We start from the raw sequence: 19,428 nt of genomic DNA, 5'->3' as shown, positions 1-19,428 counted from the left end.
TCATGGTGATTTTTTCCCCCGTAACACACACACACGCACACGCACACGCACACGCACACACTCCCTGGACAAGCCTGATTTTCTACACTAATCAGTGGCCTCTGTGTCGTGTGTGTGTGTGTGCTATACTCACAGGGCATTCTGGGGCTTCTGGCTTTGGTTCTCTACCTCTTCAAGCCTCTTGAGCACGGCGGCATCCACCGCCTCCTTGTTGTGCAGGTACAGTCTGGTCAGGACGGTCTTTCCTGGGGGGAACGCGGAGGAGGGAGACCGAACCGTCATTAAGCAATGTGGGCTGAGGACGTTGGAAAGGACATGCTGTTTGTCTGTCTAGAGTGGAAGCAAATGTGTCTGTGTGTGTGTGTGTGTGTGTGTGTGTGTGTGTGTGTTACTGTTGTAGCTATGTATTTTAAAGGCTCACAGTTTGGGATTACACCTGTGCTCAGAGCTCCTGATATAACTACAATATCATACCAATTAACATTATGATAATTATTATTTGTAATGTAAGGTGAGGATCACATAATAACGATGCGGTAGCGGTAAAGTGTACCACAATGCTTAGACAATAACAATTCAAATGAAGTTGTATTTAGTTCCTAACTTAAACAAACTGTCTATGTTCTGTTGCCTAGTGACAATTGATGAGCCTCACTTTAAGCTCAAATTGTTTGACACTAGCGCAAAACTGCTGCTCAAACTGTTCTGCTGCTGAACTATAGCGAACAATAGGACATCTGCTGCTTGCCGCTGGTCAATGTGATCCCCGCCTCATTATAACACATTTGAGCTCACGGTCTTCCTCGTCCGACTGCATCAGACAGAAGAGGATGTCGGGCATGAGCCCGCCCTGCACCTCCTGTAACGCGGCCAGTTGGGTCCGTGTCTGAGGGAAGTTATCCAGCACCCATCCCCGCTTGAGTTCCTTGTCTGCGTCCTCAGCCTCAATCTGGAACATTCCAGACACAAAGAGTTACAAAGAGTTTATTCCTTTCAATTTAATCTGCTTATCTAGCACAAGTGTGCAAGATATTTCCTAAGCAGTCTACAAAAAACACAGTGTGCTTCTATTAGAAGTAAATGATAATTGATAATACATTCATGCGGTTTGGCATTGCACTCCAATCAACCACTTCTGGGTGAGTGTCACAAAATCTCTCTCTTCCATCTTTGGCTGTCACATCCCAGCATCCCCTTCCTTATGCATACTTGGTGATACATCCACAGTCAATTTAAGCAACTCCTGCAATAAAACACTGCTGGTAGCGCTGACTATCGCCAAGAAAACAATCCTCATGAACTGGAAATCTAAGAAAAAAGCTCACATCACTCATTGGAAAAACTTGTTAACAGACTATATATCATTTGAAAACCTATCAACTACAAACTTAATCAATACTCAGGATACAACCTCTCCTTGGTACCCCTTTATCACCTACTTACAGTCCTGACCCTCTTTGCCTGAGTTCCATCTCCACACGATCATAACACACTTCATCAACAGATACACATATCATCGAACACTAGGCAGGGGAGGGTAGCTGGAACTATTATTGTTATTGTTATTATTATTATTGTTATTATTATTATTATTATTATTAGTCATATAAATAGCATCCCCTTCTTTCCCTCCCCCTTTTATTTACATTCTCTGATAAACTTTACTAATTTCACTCTTTCTCTCTGCCTCTCCCATCGTTATTCTGACAGGGCCCCATTGGATGGCTTGGGAGACTCGGTCCTGGCGGGTCGCTGTGTGGTTTTGGCATTGGTTGGGTCCTGTGGGTTATCTATTGGCCCTGGGCCCCCGGTGTGCACCCTCCTCATACGCTCATGCACACGCCTTGTCCTGGAAGCACACAGCACGCTTTACTCTCTTTTAATCGCACTACATGTTAGGTGACATACATAAACAAAAACTACAAAACAGGCTAGGGTAAGAGTGGAGTGCAGGTAGATGCCTCATCAGGTGTCTATCTGCATGCCTCACTTATTTTAATGCACACATTGAGGAGGCATACATCTTACACAGGGTAAGTGTGGTGTGCATGGGGAAATCCTGACAGATATTCACCATGCATGCCCACTTCTTTTAATGCTACACTCTAGATAGACCCCTCAACCTAGCCATTCACATACTGTACATATTTAGGTCAAGAGTGGCGTGTTGGGTGAAGGTCTGGGGGCGAGGTGTGGTTTGTCGTGGTAGTGGGGGATGTGTGCATATGCTGGGGGCCTGGGGCGATGGGTGGCACGCAGGTCCTCCCCTCTGTCAGCTCGTCGCAGTATAACTGCAGGGGCTGGGTGGAACTGTGGCCATTAATGGGTGCCCAGGTTGGCAATCAGTCAGGCAATCAACCAGGCAATCAGTTATTCCTATCATTATACTTATCATTAATAGAATAATTACAACTCCTCTCCTCTGAAACCCTCCCTCTCTATGTTCCAGCTTCTCTCCTCCTGGCCCAACAGCAAGCCAGCCTTATACATATGCGCACACACACACACACACATACATCCTCACATACTCACTACCCCTCACCCCCCATCCCCACCCCCATCCCAACACCACCTCATTCACACTCTTAGAGCTACCATCCGCACCCCCCCCCCCCCCCCCCCCCATCCCCCCTTCTTTTCATTCCGGTCATCAATTTCATCCCTGATAATCATATCTGTAATCATCCTGGACGCAAATCATCCTTAGCCTTTCTGTTATTAATGTTATGTTGTGTTATGTTTGTGGAAGCCAAGTCAATGTGATGTCTTGTTAAGTTACAGTATGTGTTTATGTAATGCACGTCTGTTTGTCGTATGTAGTATTCATGTGCATGTCGTAGTGTTGCATTTTCTGTAATGTCAATGATGTTTGCAAATAAAAAAAAAAAAAAAAAAAAAAAAAAAAAAAGAAGTAAATGATAATACAAATAAAAATGATACAAAAAACAGGAATAAATGATTATCTCATTTTACTTGTGTTGAGCCAGTGGTGAGTGTGTGTGTGTGTGTGTACCTCTTGGATGCGTTTCTGTAAAACGTCCACATAGAAGTCAACCGGGGCTTGGTCGCTGCTCTTCTCCGCCTCCTTCAGGGTCTCCCTGACGATAGCCTGCACTTCTGGGTGGTCCTCTGTTACCTCCTCTTCCACTGGACAAACACAGTGACACAGGTATTTCATTCTGGCTTGGTAACGCATAAAATGTTGTCATGCCAATAAAGCTCAAAGGAATAGAACAGAACAGAACAGAATAGAACAGTTCAGAATAGAATGGAACGGAACCGAATAGAATAGAACAGAAAAAAAAACAGAATAGAACAGAATAGATAAGAATAGAACAGAGAAAAAAACAGAATAGAACAGAATAGATAAGAATAGAACAGAACAGAATACAATAGAATTAGTGATAAATATTGTCATACCAATAAAGCTCACATAAATTGAACTGAATCAAATCAGAAACAAAATCAACTGAATTCAGACTCGAGTCTCACACAGTACAGCCCTAATTACAACAAACTAAATACTTTCAAGTATTGTAGTCACTGCTTTCAACTAATTGTTCCAAACTGTTCATGATACAGAAATGACACCAAATACTGTATTGCTCAAAGAAAACATTGACCTTACCATCACTGCTCTTGTCACTTAAGGCCTTATCTGTTGGTGGAAAATCATCCGTACAGTAAATCACTGGATTGATGTCAGAGTTTGCTACCAGAAAACACCACATGTTGGGTTATACTATATTTTGGATTGACTACCCTCTAGAGAACATAGCACAGCACAGAACAACAGAGCACAGCCAAGTACAGCATAACCCAACCCAACCCAACCTTGTACACACGATAGATGGTCTGACCTGATCCAGCTGTGTCTTTACTATCCACATTGGACTGCTGACCATCTTTTGCCTTCTCTTTTTCTGTGGGGAACAGAATGTGTGCTTATTCAGTGTCTTTATGTTCTTTATGTGTGTGTGTGTGTGTGTGTGTGTGTGGTGGGGGAGGGAGGGGGTATATGGTTGAGGAATATCATGGTGTGTGTTTGTGTGAGCACCTTTGCCAAACATGTGATCCACTTCTCTCTTCACTTTAATCTTCTTAATAGCAGCTACCGTGGTGTCATGCTTGAGCTTGTCCAGCCTCTCCTGTGATGGGGAGTGGGGACACAATGACAAGCCATCTGGTAATCAGCACAATTAGCCAATAAGGTCTTGGTCACTTACATGGAGAGAGCAAAATCATCCTCTGTACACAGCATGGACACCAAGCCCTTTTACACAAACAACACAACACAAAGAGCTCTGAGAACTGGGCCAGTAGACGACAAACCGGACCCAGGCCCTTTATATACATCACTCCCTCTCTCTCTGTCTCTGTCTCTCTCTCTCTCTCTCTCTACCACACATACATACACGCACACACAGACACAGACACAGACACAGATACAGACACAGACACACTATATACTATATACCATATATTATATATGAAACCTCCTTAACATTCAGACACATCAGTCCTTGTTCTTTTGAGGCTGCATCTTTCTCTCCACACTTGAATGATTTCCCAACTCCTAAAAAAAGACACCAGAATGTTAAGGAACAAAAATACTCTTTTTTTTTCTCATATCACCTTCTTCATGACGACGAGCATGGGCTCCATCAGCGTCTCCATGTCGATGACGACAGCCCCATAGTGGTTCGCCAGCTGCTGGCACAGCGTGGTCTTGCCCGTGCACAGCTGTCCGATCACCGACACCTTGCATGGAGGCTGGGGCATGGGCGGCAGCAGGAAGGGCCGCGGGTTGGTCAGGAACTTTTGCAGGGCCTGCTCACTGGAGAGGATGTAAAACTTATCCTGGAAACTAGAGGAGGAGGAGAGAGAGAGAGGGAAGGACAAAGAGAGAGAGAGGGGGAAAGTAAGAGAGGAATGGAGAGAGTGAGAGAGATAGGGCCAGAGAGAGAGAAAGAGAAAAGCTTTGCTTTTAAATGTTCTGCTTTGGCGATGGGAAAAAAAAATCAAAATTGTCGTGCCACACACACAGCTGTAAGGTCCCACACACACACACATACACACACACACACACACACACACACACACACACACACACACACACACACACACACACACACACACACACCCTCACCCCAAAGTAGGGCTGTACATTAACTTTTTTTGCTCACAGCAAAACAGCTACAGAGGTTGATAGCTTTGTAACAGAGACACACTCACCCCACAGAGAACTCTGGTTTGCCCTTGACAATGTGGCCATCCTTGAGGGCGACAGGACAAGTCCTACCCCAGCGACTCCTTCTCCAGCGAATGCCTGGAGACACCAAATTGGTGGCAGCAACACTATGCATCAGCTCTTCCTGTGCGTTTGTACACACACACACACACACACACACACACACACACACACACACACACACACACACACACACACACACACACACACACATTTAAATTCTTTACTGTAATTGGATCAATGAATAGATATCAATATAAATATATATATCCAATAAATGATCCAAATTTAGCTTAAAAGATTCCAAGTTCCAAGTTTCCAACAGCAGAAAAAGTATCAATCCATAACATATACATAAGGGGTAAAGATACACACACACACACACACACATGCACACAGACAACAAACATATGTACAAATACATTGCATGTACGAGTGTGTATGTACTGTAATCAGTTACATGCAGTGTGTGAGTGACAGGGTTGTGCAAAATTTGAATTGCAATTCTGCTTCCTGTTTGCTACCTCAATAGAGTACTCAAGTATGACGTCACGCTGTCCTGGCAACCGGATTTTCAGTTCTAAACAAACCAAATTAACAAGGGAAATCCTATGCCACACGAACGTTTTATGGAAAAGGAACAATTTTTTTGTGAAATGATTTGTGAGTTTGCTTTACCAATGATGTAAGTAATATTGAGAATCTTCATTAAAAAAAAAAAACTAAACTAACTTTGTGTAAATTGCTGTCAGTATGGCGCAGTGCTTCGCCCCTACATGCAGGCATCAGTCAGTCTCATACTTGCCGATTTTTTTTCAGGTTTGTAAATAAATTCCAATTTTTTAAAAAAAAAAGTGTTCGAAGCAACCCCGGTTGACAGTAATAACATTATGTAATCAGAACAGATTAGGCAAATTTTACTGTTACGTTATAAACTTTATCTTTCATACTCGCAAACTTGTCCTTTTACAGTAATACCCCGGAAAAATACATAAAAGCCTCCACATGTTTAGATCTAGTGATTTTCACCTCTTGAAATGTATTTATTCTCGTTTTAAAAGAAAGAACACAGCGAAGCAATGGAAAATGCCATCTCTCATTCGGTTGTTTAGAACTGAAAATCCGGTTGCCAGGACAACGTGACGTTTTCACTTTAGTACTCTATTGAAATGCAAGTGAAATTCAAGAAATGAATTAGAGTGCATGAAAATGCAATCTACTGTTATCCGATTTCTTCTTCTTATTCTTCTTCTAACGCTTTTTCCACGTTTAATGCGGCTTCAACCGTTTAACGTAGAAACTTCAAACTGTGTTACGTAGGTCTTACTTAGGACAGGTGTGGAATGTATTTTTCATATTTGTAACTTTTATACTTTTTGAACTATTAATTAAAAACTATTACAACTGTGCTCGTCATCTCCAGACTGCGGTCTACAAGGCCTAGCTTCTAACGTTAACGTTATCTCTAGACTGCCAGTGAATTCACCGGGTTGGTCAGTTGCTAAAGAACTTTGTTGGCATTGCATCGGTTGTGAAGACACAGCTCTGTGCGCAGTTTTCACGGATCATCATTGCCCTTGGACATTTTCAGCTGGTTTGGAAATTGGACTAATTTTAACATCACTTTTCCCCCTTTTTAAATATATTTTCTTTTTTTTATTTGTTTATTTGTTTTGTTGTCTGTCTTGTATATATTGGTGTCACGGGTACGCTGGCGACTACGCCGCTCCGTCCGGCATTTTTTGTATTTGTTATTTTTTAAATGTATTTGTCATGTCTTGATGTCATGGGTACGCTGGCGACTACGCCGCTCCATCCGGCATCGTTTGTCTTATTGTTATGTGTCTTGTTTGTGGAGCGCTTTGGGTTGCACTATGTGCATGTTAAATGCGCTTTAAAAATAAATGACTTGACTTGACTTGACAAATATCCCCATAGACTTAACATTGGCGATTATGGCATCACAATAGGGCACTTGGAATCCTATGCCAAGTGTTCCGGCCAGAGCCATGGTTCCGGCCACCTCCAGCAACTGTCTGTCTCAGCTTTAAGCATACAATCTGGCTCTCTTAAGACTACAGATCCTGTTCAACTGTTTCCTCTGCCCACAACTGTTTCAAAATAAAAGTCTCCACTACAATAATTCCCTATTAAATAATTCAACTATTTAACTGTTCAACTATTCCAACAGTCAGTTATCATCAACTATGCCTCTAGCCTATATTAAACCACCAACTACCTAGCAACCAATTTAGCAACCATTGAAATTAAGCATCTATGTCAGTTTCAATCAAGATGATTATACTAGCAAACCACTGTAGTAACTCCTTTATTTCTGATAGTAGCCACCAAGGACACCCTAGCAACAACCTAGCAATGACTTCAAGTACCCTAGCAACAGCCTAGCAACCACATTCACAGTTAAAACCTAGCAACCAACATCATTAACTTAGCAACCAGCATAGCAACCACCATAACTACTCTAGCAACAGTCAGTTGTCATCAACTTTGACTCCCGTCAACTGTTTCCTCTGCCCACAACTGTTTCAAAATAAAACTCCTCACTACAATAATTCTATTTTAAATAATTTAACCATTTTAACTATCCAACTATTTAAAGGCACACTATGCAGGTATTTTAGCTTAATATGCAAGTTTTTTAGTTTAATTTACCTTCATTTACCAGCTTCAGAGTCATTGGAATGGTTATATGACTTTTTTCGGGTTGAATGGTGGCCGTCTCGCTTCCCCCTAGTGCCTGTGAGCGGAAAAACCGCCCTTGCAACTGTGGGCTGGCGGGCCGACGGCGTCAGTGTCAGGAAGTATAAAGACTGTAATGAATTGCTTTACTGCATTCAAATACACATACATACCAGGCACTGGCTAGAAAAAGGTAGCGATGGAGTTTCTCAGACATTCGTCATGACAGCAAGCGAAAAATAAGCAAAAACCGAAAATAAAAACGGTAAGGAAATTGCCAATACTGCATAGTTTACCTTTAACTATTCAGCCTTTCAAACTGTCAGTTGTCATCAACTATGACTCCCGCCAACTGTTTCCTCTGCCCACAACTGTTTCAAAATAAAAGTACTCACTACAATAATTCCCTATTAAATAACCTAACCATTTTCACTATCCAACTATTTAACTGTTCAGCCATTCCAACTGTCAGTCGTCATCAACTACAACTCCCGCCAACTGTTTCCTCTGTCCTCAACTTCAACTTAAAAATAAGTCCTCAATACAATAATTCGTTATAAAATAATTTAACTATTTAAACTACTCAATTATTTAACTGTTCGGCCATTCCAACTGTCAGCTGTCATCAATTATGACTCCCCACCAGCTTTTTTCTCTATCTGACCTCCATGTTTTTACTTAGATTATATTTTAGACAATATTCAACAATATTTCATTCAGCAGCCATTTCTGTATTTTCATGCACTCGTAATTCCCTGGAATTACATTCTCTAGTTGGAATTTAATAGCCAGTTTCAATTCAATTCTGGAATTTTGTACAACCCTGGTGAGTGAGTTTGTGTGTGTTGAGGAAAGTAGAAACCTACGGTGTCAATCTTATCAGGAATATCATCCTCTGCTTTCAGTAGACGAATAGGAACCACAGCACGGCGCAATGACATACCCTCCAGACGAGAGATCACTGACTACACACACACACACACACACACACACACACACACACACACAAACACACACACACACACACACACACACACACACACAATATAACATCAATACAACAGAACAGAACAACAGAACAACAGAAAACACAAAAGACAAGCAGTTACATATTCACACCCATTTACTGTAACTGAAATTCTACAGAAACTGTCATAACTGGCTGGTTTAAAAAGTCTTAAGTACCTTAAAGAGCTCTTCAGGATTTCGATTCCCATCCAACTCAAACAGGTACAGAGGGTAATGATCTGCCATGTAGTCCTATAAAAGCACAACACACACACACACACACACACACACACACACACACACACACACACACACACACGCACACTAAGAGGTCAGATATATAAACTGGGCTTGTGGAACTGTCAATCCGCAGTCAACAAAACCGACTTCATAGCTGGCTATGCCAACCACCTTTCATTGGAACTCCTTGCTCTCACTGAGACTTGGATCAAACCAGAGAACACTGCCACCCCGGCTGCACTCTCCACTAACCTTACACTATCCCACACCCCTCGCCTATCTGGACGAGGAGGCGGGACGGGCCTGCTGATCTCCAACAAATGGAAATTCACCCCGCTACTGCCTTCAAACAAATATGTCTCATTCGAATTCCATGCCATCACAGTGATCGCCCCAGCAAAACTCTACGTGCTGGTCATCTACCGCCCTCCAGGCCAACTAGGCGAGTTTATTGACGAACTTGACACTCTGCTATCCTCCATCCCTGAGCATGACTGTCCGCTTCTTGTTCTCGGTGATATGAACATCCACTTAGATGCCCCAGGCTCAGCGGACTTTTTGGCCCTGGTCCACTCCTTTGACCTCGAACTGGTTCAAAGCCCACCGACTCACAAAGCTGGCAAAGAGCTTGACTTGATCTTCACTCAGAACTGCAGCACAGACACCCTCATGGTGACGCCTCTCCATCTTTCTGACCATTTCTTCATCCAGTTCAACGTCAGCCTGTTAGAACAGCCTCCGGCTCCTCAGCCGATGGTCACGTTCCGCCGCAACATCCGGAACCTGTCTCCAACGCACTTCTCCTCTGTGGTTGCCTCCGGTCTACCTCCACTCAACACCTTCTCCTCTCTGGAGGTTAATGAAGCCACTGACTCGCTCTGCTCCACACTGACCTCGTGTCTAGACGAGCTGTGCCCTCTTACCACAAGGCCAGCTCGATCCAAACATTCTCATCCATGGCTAAATGATACCCTCCGATCGCAGCGCACCAAACTCAGAGCCGCGGAGAGGAAATGGCACAAATCCAAACTAGCTGACGACCTCAAAAACTACCAGACACTCCTGACCTCCTTCTCAGCCAGCATCACTGCTGCTAAGACTGCTTTCTACCATGACAAAATCAACAGCGCTACAGACACTTGAAAACTTTTCTCAACCTTCAAATCGCTACTCAACCCTCAGCTGCCTCCTCCTCCATCCAGCCTTACTGCAGATACCCTCGCCTCATTTTTTACAAACAAAGTGGCGGCAATCAGCAGTCAATTCTCTACATGCCCACTCAACGCATCTGACTCAGATACTGCACTCCTACAACCTCTAGGGACTGCTGGAACATCTTTTTCAGCATTCACGCCTCTCTCCGAGAGTGAAGTGTCCAGACTCCTGACATGCAGCCGTCCTACCACATGCTCGCTGGACCCTATACCTACGAGCCTACTTCAGTCCATCAGCCCGACCATCGCTCCAGCTATCACACATGTGATCAATGCCTCGCTAACCTCCGGCACATTTCCAACAGTGTTCAAAATGGCCCGGGTAACACCGTTACTTAAGAAAGCTTCTCTCAACCCTGCTCAAGTCGAGAACTACCGCCCTGTCTCACTACTGCCTTTCCTATCCAAAGGCATTGAACGAGCAGTCTCCAAACAGGTCTCTGACTTCCTTTCACAGAACAACCTTCTGGATCCAAATCAGTCTGGGTTCAAAAGCGGCCACTCTACCGAAACGGCTCTGCTGTCTGTAACAGAAGCCTTAAAAGAAGCCAGGGCGACCGCTCGGTCATCAGTACTCATTCTGCTTGACTTATCGGCTGCCTTTGACACGGTTAATCACCGTATCCTTCTCTCTATACTCGCTGACATGGGAATCTCCGGTTCTGCTCTCTCCTGGTTTGAATCCTACCTCACAGGACGCTCGTTTAACGTATCATGGCTTGGTCAGCTATCCGCACCTCACCATCTCACCACAGGGGTCCCCCAGGGCTCAGTGCTGGGCCCCCTCCTCTTTGCTATCTACACCACCTCCTTGGGACAGATTATCCGTTCGCACGGCTTCTCATACCACTGCTATGCAGACGACACACAGCTCTATCTGTCCTTTCCACCTGACGACCCCCTGGTTTCAGCACGGATCTCGGATTGCCTTTCAGACATAGCTACATGGATGAAGGCACACCACCTCCAGCTGAACCTCTCAAAGACTGAACTGCGGGTCATCCCAGCTAAACCTACCATACACCACGACATCAACATCAAATTTGACTCCCTGTCTGTTTCACCGACCAGGACTGCAAGAAATCTAGGAGTTGTTCTTGACAACCAACTAAACTTCTCAGATCATGTTGCCTCAGTCGCCCGGTCATGCCGTTTTGCACTCTACAACATACGGAAAATCAGGACTTACTTGACCCAAGATGCTACCCAACTTCTGGTTCAGGCAATAGTCATCTCACGACTCGACTACTGCAATGCCCTCCTGACAGGTCTCCCAGCCTGCACAGTGAAACCACTTCAGATGATCCAGAACGCGGCGGCGCGCCTGGTCTACAACCAACCCAAAAGGGCACATGTTACCCCGCTGCTCATCCAGCTACACTGGCTACCTATGGCGGCCCGCATCAAATTCAAGTCTCTAACGCTTGCCTACAAAGTAGTCTCCGGTTCTGCTCCCACCTACTTGAATGCCCTCATACAGACTTACACTACCTCCAGACCGCTGCGCTCCTCTGACGAATGACGTCTAGCTCTACCACCGGTACGCTCAAGCCAATCCAAACTTTTCTCATCTGTTGTTCCTCGTTGGTGGAACACACTGCCAGTTCCTACAAGGGCAGGGACATCCTTTTCCACTTTCAAAAAACTCCTGAAGACCCAGCTCTTTAGAGAACATCTACTCTCATAGCAACACTTACAACAAGTCTTACTGATCCTAGCACTCACCAGCCGTTTTAAACTGACAAGTAACTGTTAAAAACAGCACTCACCGACGCACTTATTCTTACTGTACTCTAATGTTTTTTAAACTGTCCTAAAATTGTGAGAATTGTTCTAAAACTTACTGTTTACCATGTTGTTAGTCGCTTTGGTTAAAAAGCGTCAGCCAAATGTAATGTAATGTAGTGTAATGTAATATATTACAAGGAGAGAGGCCATTTAGAGCTTTAAAAGTGACCACTGGTATACCTCCAGTTGTCTGAGTACAGCGTCCTTGTAGAGCACCATCTTGTGAGAGATGTTCTCTGGGTGGTTGTCTTTAATGCGCACCAGGTGTGTGATCATATCCTTCTGGAGCTCTGGATCCTCTGTCTGTTGCCCACACACACACACACACACACACACACACACACACACACACACACACACACACACGCACACACACCACACACACACACACACACACACACACACACACACACACACACACAACAGAGACACTTGGGGACATTGTAGATACATACTTAATTCATTCACATACTTCAGTCAGAGTTTTAATTCATATTGCACAGAATAATTTCAAACACACACACACACACACACACACACACACCTCCTCAGACTCCTCAGCAGTTTCCTCCTCCTCCTCCTCTGGGTCTTCATCCTGGACGCTGCGCCTCCTCTTGTGCACCTTCTTGTCGGGGTCCCACTGCTCCCTCTGGAACACACGTCCAGTCAGGGGGTGCTGCCGCTGGCCTGACACGCGCTGCATCAGGTCCCAGTCTGGACACTAGGGAGGGAGGGAGGGACAGAGAGAGAATAAAGAGAGAAACACCAGAAGAAAGAAAGAGAGAGAGACAGACAAAGAATGAAAAAGAGACAGACAGAGAGAGAAAGAAGGAAGATAGAAAGAAAGATAGGTAGAAAGAAAGAAAAGAATATTACTTTCATAAAAATATTACTTTCATAACTGTGTTTGTGTAAAATGGTCCCCCCCCAGTCTCCTTACGCATGTATAGAGATGAAAGAAGGGATAAAAAAATTGGTGAAGCACACCACCTTGGACAGGACAACACTAGTGTGCAGCATCACCTTGATGTTAATGATGACGTCTGGAGGCAGGCCCAGATTTCGGATAAACTCCACCTGCTCCTGAACACTCAGGTACTCCTCTGATATGGATGGCAAGCAGCTGAGAACATATCCTGCCAAAGATGGAGCATGATACTCATTACAGCATATCAGAATGAATGTAACCAACTTTGCACAGGCAAAAGAAAAGAGGTGGCTTGATCTCAAATCGCTAAGCTGGCAACAGCAATGACATGACAATTAACAACATTAATGCTCCAAAATGTAGGTGAGGCACACTTCATCAGTACCTACTGGTTTCCATTGCTTAACAGGAGGGCAAGATCTTCCTGAGCATATAAAAAAGTAAAATGAATACGTACCATAATGCTTCACTTCAGCGGAGTTCAGTTTCTCCACAATCAACTCGAACATCTTCTGCTCAGGAATGGCTTTCCCTTCCCTTAGAGTTTCCAGTAGCTGTTCAACAATGACATAAAAAAGTAAGGGCGCTGATTACTGAAACGCACACACACATACATAACACACACACACACACACGCACACACACTCTTACGAAAACATACAGGCCATGCATTGTGCAGGGTTAAAGAGGAATAACCATAGTATTTTACACATACTGGATTACATGCAGCCGGCTGTTCTTCTGGTTGCTCCTCAATATTTATGAGGTTGTTGAGCATCTCTGTATCTATAAGTAAAAAAGGAAATACTAAGTTATCAAAATTGACATAAAGAGGCAAAAACCCTGAGTGATATCAAAACAACACTAGAGACATGTTACATTGAATTTAGTACAAAACTTACCATCAATGAGAACACATCTCCAAGCCTGGGCCAACTTTTTGGCAAGGGTAGTTTTACCTGCTCCCTGGAAGACAGACACAACATAGAGGTACTCAAATAAAGTATGTGATGTCGCCTATACTGTAGGCTCTTTTTACTAGATGCTGACAATTTTAATGACGTGTACAGTCATGTTTTTTTTTCTAGTGCAGTGCAGGCTACATCTAATATTATACTTTAATATTTCAAGTCTAATAAGAATACTTTCTCTTTTCAGAACAACTTACTGGTTTCCCAAAAATGACGAAACAGGTGGGTTTGGCCAGCAAAATTTCCCTCTCGGCTTCATCCTCAATCAGGTTGTCAACTAGCGTGGACTCTGTCATGACATGGGTGTTCAACCTCGTAGACATTTTGCCTGATAATGTGGCTTTAAAATAAAGTGACAAATAGTGTGATTTGTTTTCAGTTAAAACTACATCGTTTCATCTACAGGTCAAGTAAGCTGCAAGTAAGTAAATAGTAACATGTGTCCATAGATCTAATTAACGTTTAGTGCAGTGATAACTAAGTTATCGATAACGTTATTATGTCAGGTCGCCTAGTTCGATTCGTCCAGTGAAGGCTCAACTTAACTTACATTTGATAAAGTTTCTAAATCTGTAGGAAAACCTTTTCCTTGACAATTTAGCTAAATTTAGCTTTAGGTTACTCGGTCTGTCTAATCCCCTTGTCAACTGGAGAGGAGTGTTGACCAGTAACCATAGTAACATAGGCCATCATCATTGGTCTTACAATATTTAATCGTTTGTGAAAAATGACAGCAATGTAGTCCTACCCTAAAATATGTAATGTTTGCATAGACTATGAACACTAAAACAAAGTGATGTTATAGTATTAACTGTACCCTGTAAAAATATGCATTTACCGAAGATGACTGCTGTAAATGTTTTTGAAACGCTTATTTTGTCCCCGCTTACGGTCATATATTTTGACCTTCTACGCTACCCGTTGCTGCTGAGCATGATGACAGTCATCTGATTGGGCTCACGGTTTGGCAACACAGACTCGTGACTTCCTTCTCTCGCTTTCTGGACTTGTACCATGAAATAAGGAAACTTGAATTATTTTCGAGTTAAAGTGGTAATTAAACCCCCTATGCTTATACATCATAGAGCACAAGCAAACTTTTACTGCCGTTTACTGAGGGCACGTTATGAGAATTAGGCGTTAGGTCGCTAGCTTATCAGCAAAGACAGTCTTCTCATTTATTTAGCTGATTTATTAGGCAAAACAAGCTACTCTTTGATTCATTTACACGTTGAACCATTCATTCTTACTTTATTAAGCATATCGGCTGTCGCAAGATATCTGTCGGGTATGATATATAGCCTACGGCGAGTCAGTAGACATGATAATGCACATGATCTTCCATCATCTCAAAATGTCTCTTTACGAATGGTTCATTACTGACTTTTAATTTTCCTCTCTAGTCACCATGCCTGTGACTGCGGCTGTTATCAGTGGGTTGCAGAGACTAGTCCTCTACGAGACAAGAGCGGTGAGTAGGTATTTGCCCAACTGTCTGGTCTTCAATACGACGACAGTTCCCCCCTCTTTTGCTTTTGTAGATGACATGTTTTCTCGTCATATAACTTCTCATGCCCTCTCAATCAAAACAATGTTGGTATTTCTATTCCTGATATACCTTATTGACGACCAGCCAAACAAGTTAAGTAGGAATCCTACTATAGGATGCTGGACATGGATGGACATTAGGCAGTCTATATATAGTAACATTTCTAGGTATATTTCATACCTGTCAACACTCCCGTTTTTCCCGGGTTTTTCCCGTATTTCAAGGTCATCTCCCAGCACCCTCCCGTTTTGTTATTTCTCCCGGAAAACTCCCGTAATTTGCATGGCCATCAAACTTCATTTTAAAATCATTGATCCATTCAGGTTGCCAGATTATGTATGAAATACACCCTACACATACACGATCACTTAGTTTCAATTTCAACCGTTTTGTCAGGCTAAAACCTGGCAACCCAAAACCCAAATAAGGAAGCGGGTGCCGACTTCGGGGGCCTGAGTCTCGTCGTAAGCAAGCGGGCTAGTTGAATGGCCTACTCCAGAACTAGCTGTTGTGAAATTGTTGGGAATTTAATTGATTAACACATCACATAAACTGTTATTGAGTGTTGTTGATACACTGAACTTGTGCCCTCGGAACCAAATCTGACAGCAAGCAGCTTTGGAGTTTTGGAAGTAGGCTGCAGGCAGGCAGCTGGCGGATACATAACTGGCATGCGTAAGGTAATGGTAAGGTAAAAGCAACGACCGAAATGCAGTGTTGAAACACGTGTATGAAACGTAATAAATATGCAAACACAGATCCGGTATAAACACTGACCCCCCCCCCCCCCGAAAAAAAAATCTCCCTTTTTTGGAAAGCTAAATGTTGACAAGTATGATTCAGATGATATAATTCAGAGGGATGAAGAGGATGTTCTGTCAGTGAGGCACACTTCAGTAGGTTGTCATAGGCTGTTGCTGAGCATTGATTTGTGGGTTTGTGGGGGAGTGACTTGGTCAAGGCATAGCAAACTGACCGACATTCTTTTTAATCAAAGTAAGTGTTTTAAACTTTAATAGTGTCTTGGCCTAGTCTTTAGCTTGTCTTTATACCAAAATGGTCACTACATCATGAATAGTTGTGAATGATAAGTTATGCTATCAGGAATCGGTGGTTACACAATGCCTATCAGCAGTTATGTCAAATGTTAAAAAGAGTGATGGTGTTTACCAGTGAGTGTCAACTTTTTGCCTCCACTGATGATTGTTTTAAAATATACTGTTGTACTCATGTCATGAAGAGTACAGTGTAGAGCAGCTTTTCTCAACATTTTTGGGGCTAAGGCATACCAAAGGTCTATCTGAAATGCCAAGGCACACTGACTTATGGTTGCTAAAGAAGAAATACACACATTATGGGCTGTAACAGGGGTGTTCATTTTTAGGCCTAGGCTTATTCTACACAGAGTGAATCCTCTGTAACTCAAAATGGCTATGAAAACCTCTTAGCTTAAATAGCTAGTTGCGCATTGTCATTTACATTTAGTCATTTAGCTGACCCTTCAGCTGACCAATCAAGGTAAACAATGAACAATCAAGGTACAGTGTGACAAGGACATGTTAGTGCAGCAATAAGGACTGCTTGTATAGAACTGAGTGACCGTTCTACAGGAGAGATAGTCAAGTGGCATTCGCCGAATGTGCAGGCAAGTTAATTCATAACGCTTGCTTTTGGGCACACCTGTGCATCTTTTTTACGCTCTGCTTTGTATTTGACACTGACGTTTCACATATTCACACACTGTAGCATAAGTTAACTTTCAGTCATTCAGAAACGGTGCCTAAAACACAGAATGATGAAGAATGATTCACATTGTCTACTTTTCTTGAAACTGCCAATGCCTCTGGTCAGCATTTCCCTTTTCTACGACAAATTTGACTTACAGCAAACAAAACGCAAAATTGAAATGTGGGCCGAATCTCATTACAAATATAAATCAACCAACTGGCCGCAAGAAACTGTCTTGTGGGCCAGATTTGGCCCATGGGTCGGGAGTTTGACACCACTGCCTTAGATGGACAGAGGTTGAGATACCAACGTTTTACTCTCAGCCCATCTTCTAACTGGCTACAACACCCACTGACATTTATTACGGTGCTTTGGTGTTTTTTCAAAAACGATCTAAGGTTCTGTAGTAATAACAGGAACTCATGTTTTTCTGAATTTTGTACCTGCTCAGATTTCATGATTTTGTGTTTTCAGCTCAGAGGCAAAACATTGCTGCACAGACATTGAATGATATTGTCAAAGCTGAGTACAGTCTTCACACCAAGAACGATAACTAACCATAACGATAAAAGTGTCCACACTGACCAACGATAAGTAAAGTCTCTCCTTCTCTCCTATCGTTATAGTTTATCTGTGAACGACGTCATTCACATTAACGACAACAATATTTGTTATAGTTATCATTATCGTTCTTGGTGTGAACAGACCTTTGTAAGTGGATTTGCAGACCCGTGAGGAAAAAGACAGCGTTTTTTCTTTTCCGCATAGACTGCAGATGGAAATGATCTTAAAGCTATAATCTAATATGAAGTATCTTCTCACTCATGAGATTAATGTATTTTATATATGGTTCCTGATGCAAATAAACCAAATCTATTTCAGCTCTCTTGGCTTTTGGCCATTTATGGGTTCAGCAGCCAGTCTTAGGCCAGTCTGAAGTATCTCCTGATATGGCCTGATAGACGGACAAAGGCTTGTGTCCTCCCGGTGGGATGTAATGGGCACTGGCGGGAGGTCGTATTGTGGAGGCCCAGGGCCCCCATCTGGGGGAGTTTCTTGTGGTGGTGACCACTCTGGCCTTCAGAGTCTGAACTACACGTGTTCTCATAGGTATTGTAGTGTACAAAAAGAGGATAGGCTCTCAAGACTGTGTGTGTGTGTGTGCGCAGGAGTGGTAGAAAGAGAGAGGAAATCAAAAAAATATAAAAGTGTGTGTGTGTGAGAGAGAGAGAAATTCAGCCTCAGGTTGATTAGCACCATAGGGGTCTGGAACACTGCAGAGTGTCCTGTTCCCTCTGAGCATTCTTATTCTGCCTCAAGTCTGTCCTTATGCCTGACAGATCCACCCAGCCGTACACACACACACACACACACACACACACTCCTTTTTATTTCCCCTCACCTCCTACCTCCCTTTCTCTCTCTGTCTCTCTCTCTCTCACACACACACACAGACACATCTGAATCTGGGTTACCAATAATGGCTGCCCATCAAGCCTCATCCTTCTTTCGTGAGCGAGGTCTGTAAGACTACCTACATTATAATAATAATATAATAATAATAAGCTTTATTTGTATAGCACCTTTCATACACAGAATGCAGCTCAAAGTGCTTTACATTTGAAGCATGTAACACAATAATAGTCAGTCAGTCATTATCAATCACTTTTCTTTGCTGTTTATGATCTACTCAGCAACATATCAAAAATATAGAAAATGACGTCATAAGACTGGCAGCCTTAACCCTCTTACCCCCCACAAGCACGCCATATGGCAACTGTGGCAAGGAAAAACTCCCATATTCCAGGAAGAAACCTTGAGCAGAACCTGACTTAATAGGGGGAGCCCATCTGCTTCTGGCTGGCTGCGCCCTCCAATAGTAGCAGATGTAGAATAATCTGAAAATGTAGTCTACAGGATAAGATGAGTTAACTAAAAGCTTTCCTGTACAGGTATGTTTTCAGATCTTTTTTAAAAATATTTACTGAACTCGCCTGCTTGATGTACAGAGGCAGGGTGTTCCATAGTTTGGGGGCATAATGGATAAACGC

At 43.0% G+C, this 19,428-nt stretch overlaps 2 protein-coding genes across 3 annotated transcripts in view; one reads left to right on the top strand and one right to left on the bottom strand.

Moving 5' to 3' along the window:
• The window catches only part of ak9 (adenylate kinase 9), a 35,739-nt gene extending 20,973 nt beyond the window's left edge, over positions 1-14,766 (bottom strand). Inside the window, exons 1-18 of one of the 2 annotated variants that reach the window (XM_042094572.1) lie at positions 14,651-14,766; positions 14,298-14,440; positions 14,032-14,095; positions 13,845-13,915; positions 13,587-13,683; positions 13,225-13,337; positions 12,746-12,922; positions 12,382-12,504; positions 9,137-9,211; positions 8,818-8,916; positions 5,236-5,375; positions 4,636-4,867; positions 4,058-4,148; positions 3,861-3,923; positions 3,629-3,658; positions 3,014-3,147; positions 796-949; positions 134-245 (exon numbers count right to left, since the gene is read on the bottom strand). In XM_042094572.1, coding sequence (XP_041950506.1) covers positions 134-245; positions 796-949; positions 3,014-3,147; positions 3,629-3,658; positions 3,861-3,923; positions 4,058-4,148; positions 4,636-4,867; positions 5,236-5,375; positions 8,818-8,916; positions 9,137-9,211; positions 12,382-12,504; positions 12,746-12,922; positions 13,225-13,337; positions 13,587-13,683; positions 13,845-13,915; positions 14,032-14,095; positions 14,298-14,423 — 1,901 coding nt within the window. In that variant the 5' untranslated portion in view covers positions 14,424-14,440; positions 14,651-14,766. Of the gene's footprint in view, positions 1-133; positions 246-795; positions 950-3,013; positions 3,148-3,628; positions 3,659-3,860; positions 3,924-4,057; positions 4,149-4,635; positions 4,868-5,235; positions 5,376-8,817; positions 8,917-9,136; positions 9,212-12,381; positions 12,505-12,745; positions 12,923-13,224; positions 13,338-13,586; positions 13,684-13,844; positions 13,916-14,031; positions 14,096-14,297; positions 14,441-14,650 lie in introns of those variants that run through there. The other variant, XM_042094573.1, reaches the window with a different exon arrangement.
• Positions 14,767-15,026: 260 nt separating this feature from the next.
• Positions 15,027-19,428, top strand: part of fig4a (FIG4 phosphoinositide 5-phosphatase a) — a 91,122-nt gene continuing 86,720 nt past the window's right edge. Inside the window, 2 exon segments of the mRNA XM_042094376.1 lie at positions 15,027-15,153; positions 15,504-15,571. Of these exon segments, the coding sequence (XP_041950310.1) occupies positions 15,509-15,571 (63 nt within the window). The 5' untranslated portion in view covers positions 15,027-15,153; positions 15,504-15,508.

This window comes from Alosa sapidissima, chromosome 6 (genome assembly GCF_018492685.1).
Source record: "Alosa sapidissima isolate fAloSap1 chromosome 6, fAloSap1.pri, whole genome shotgun sequence".
In the NCBI taxonomy this organism is placed as follows: domain Eukaryota; kingdom Metazoa; phylum Chordata; class Actinopteri; order Clupeiformes; family Clupeidae; genus Alosa; species Alosa sapidissima.
Note: the sequence above shows the minus strand (reverse complement) of the source record. Positions and strands in the feature narration are given on the sequence as shown.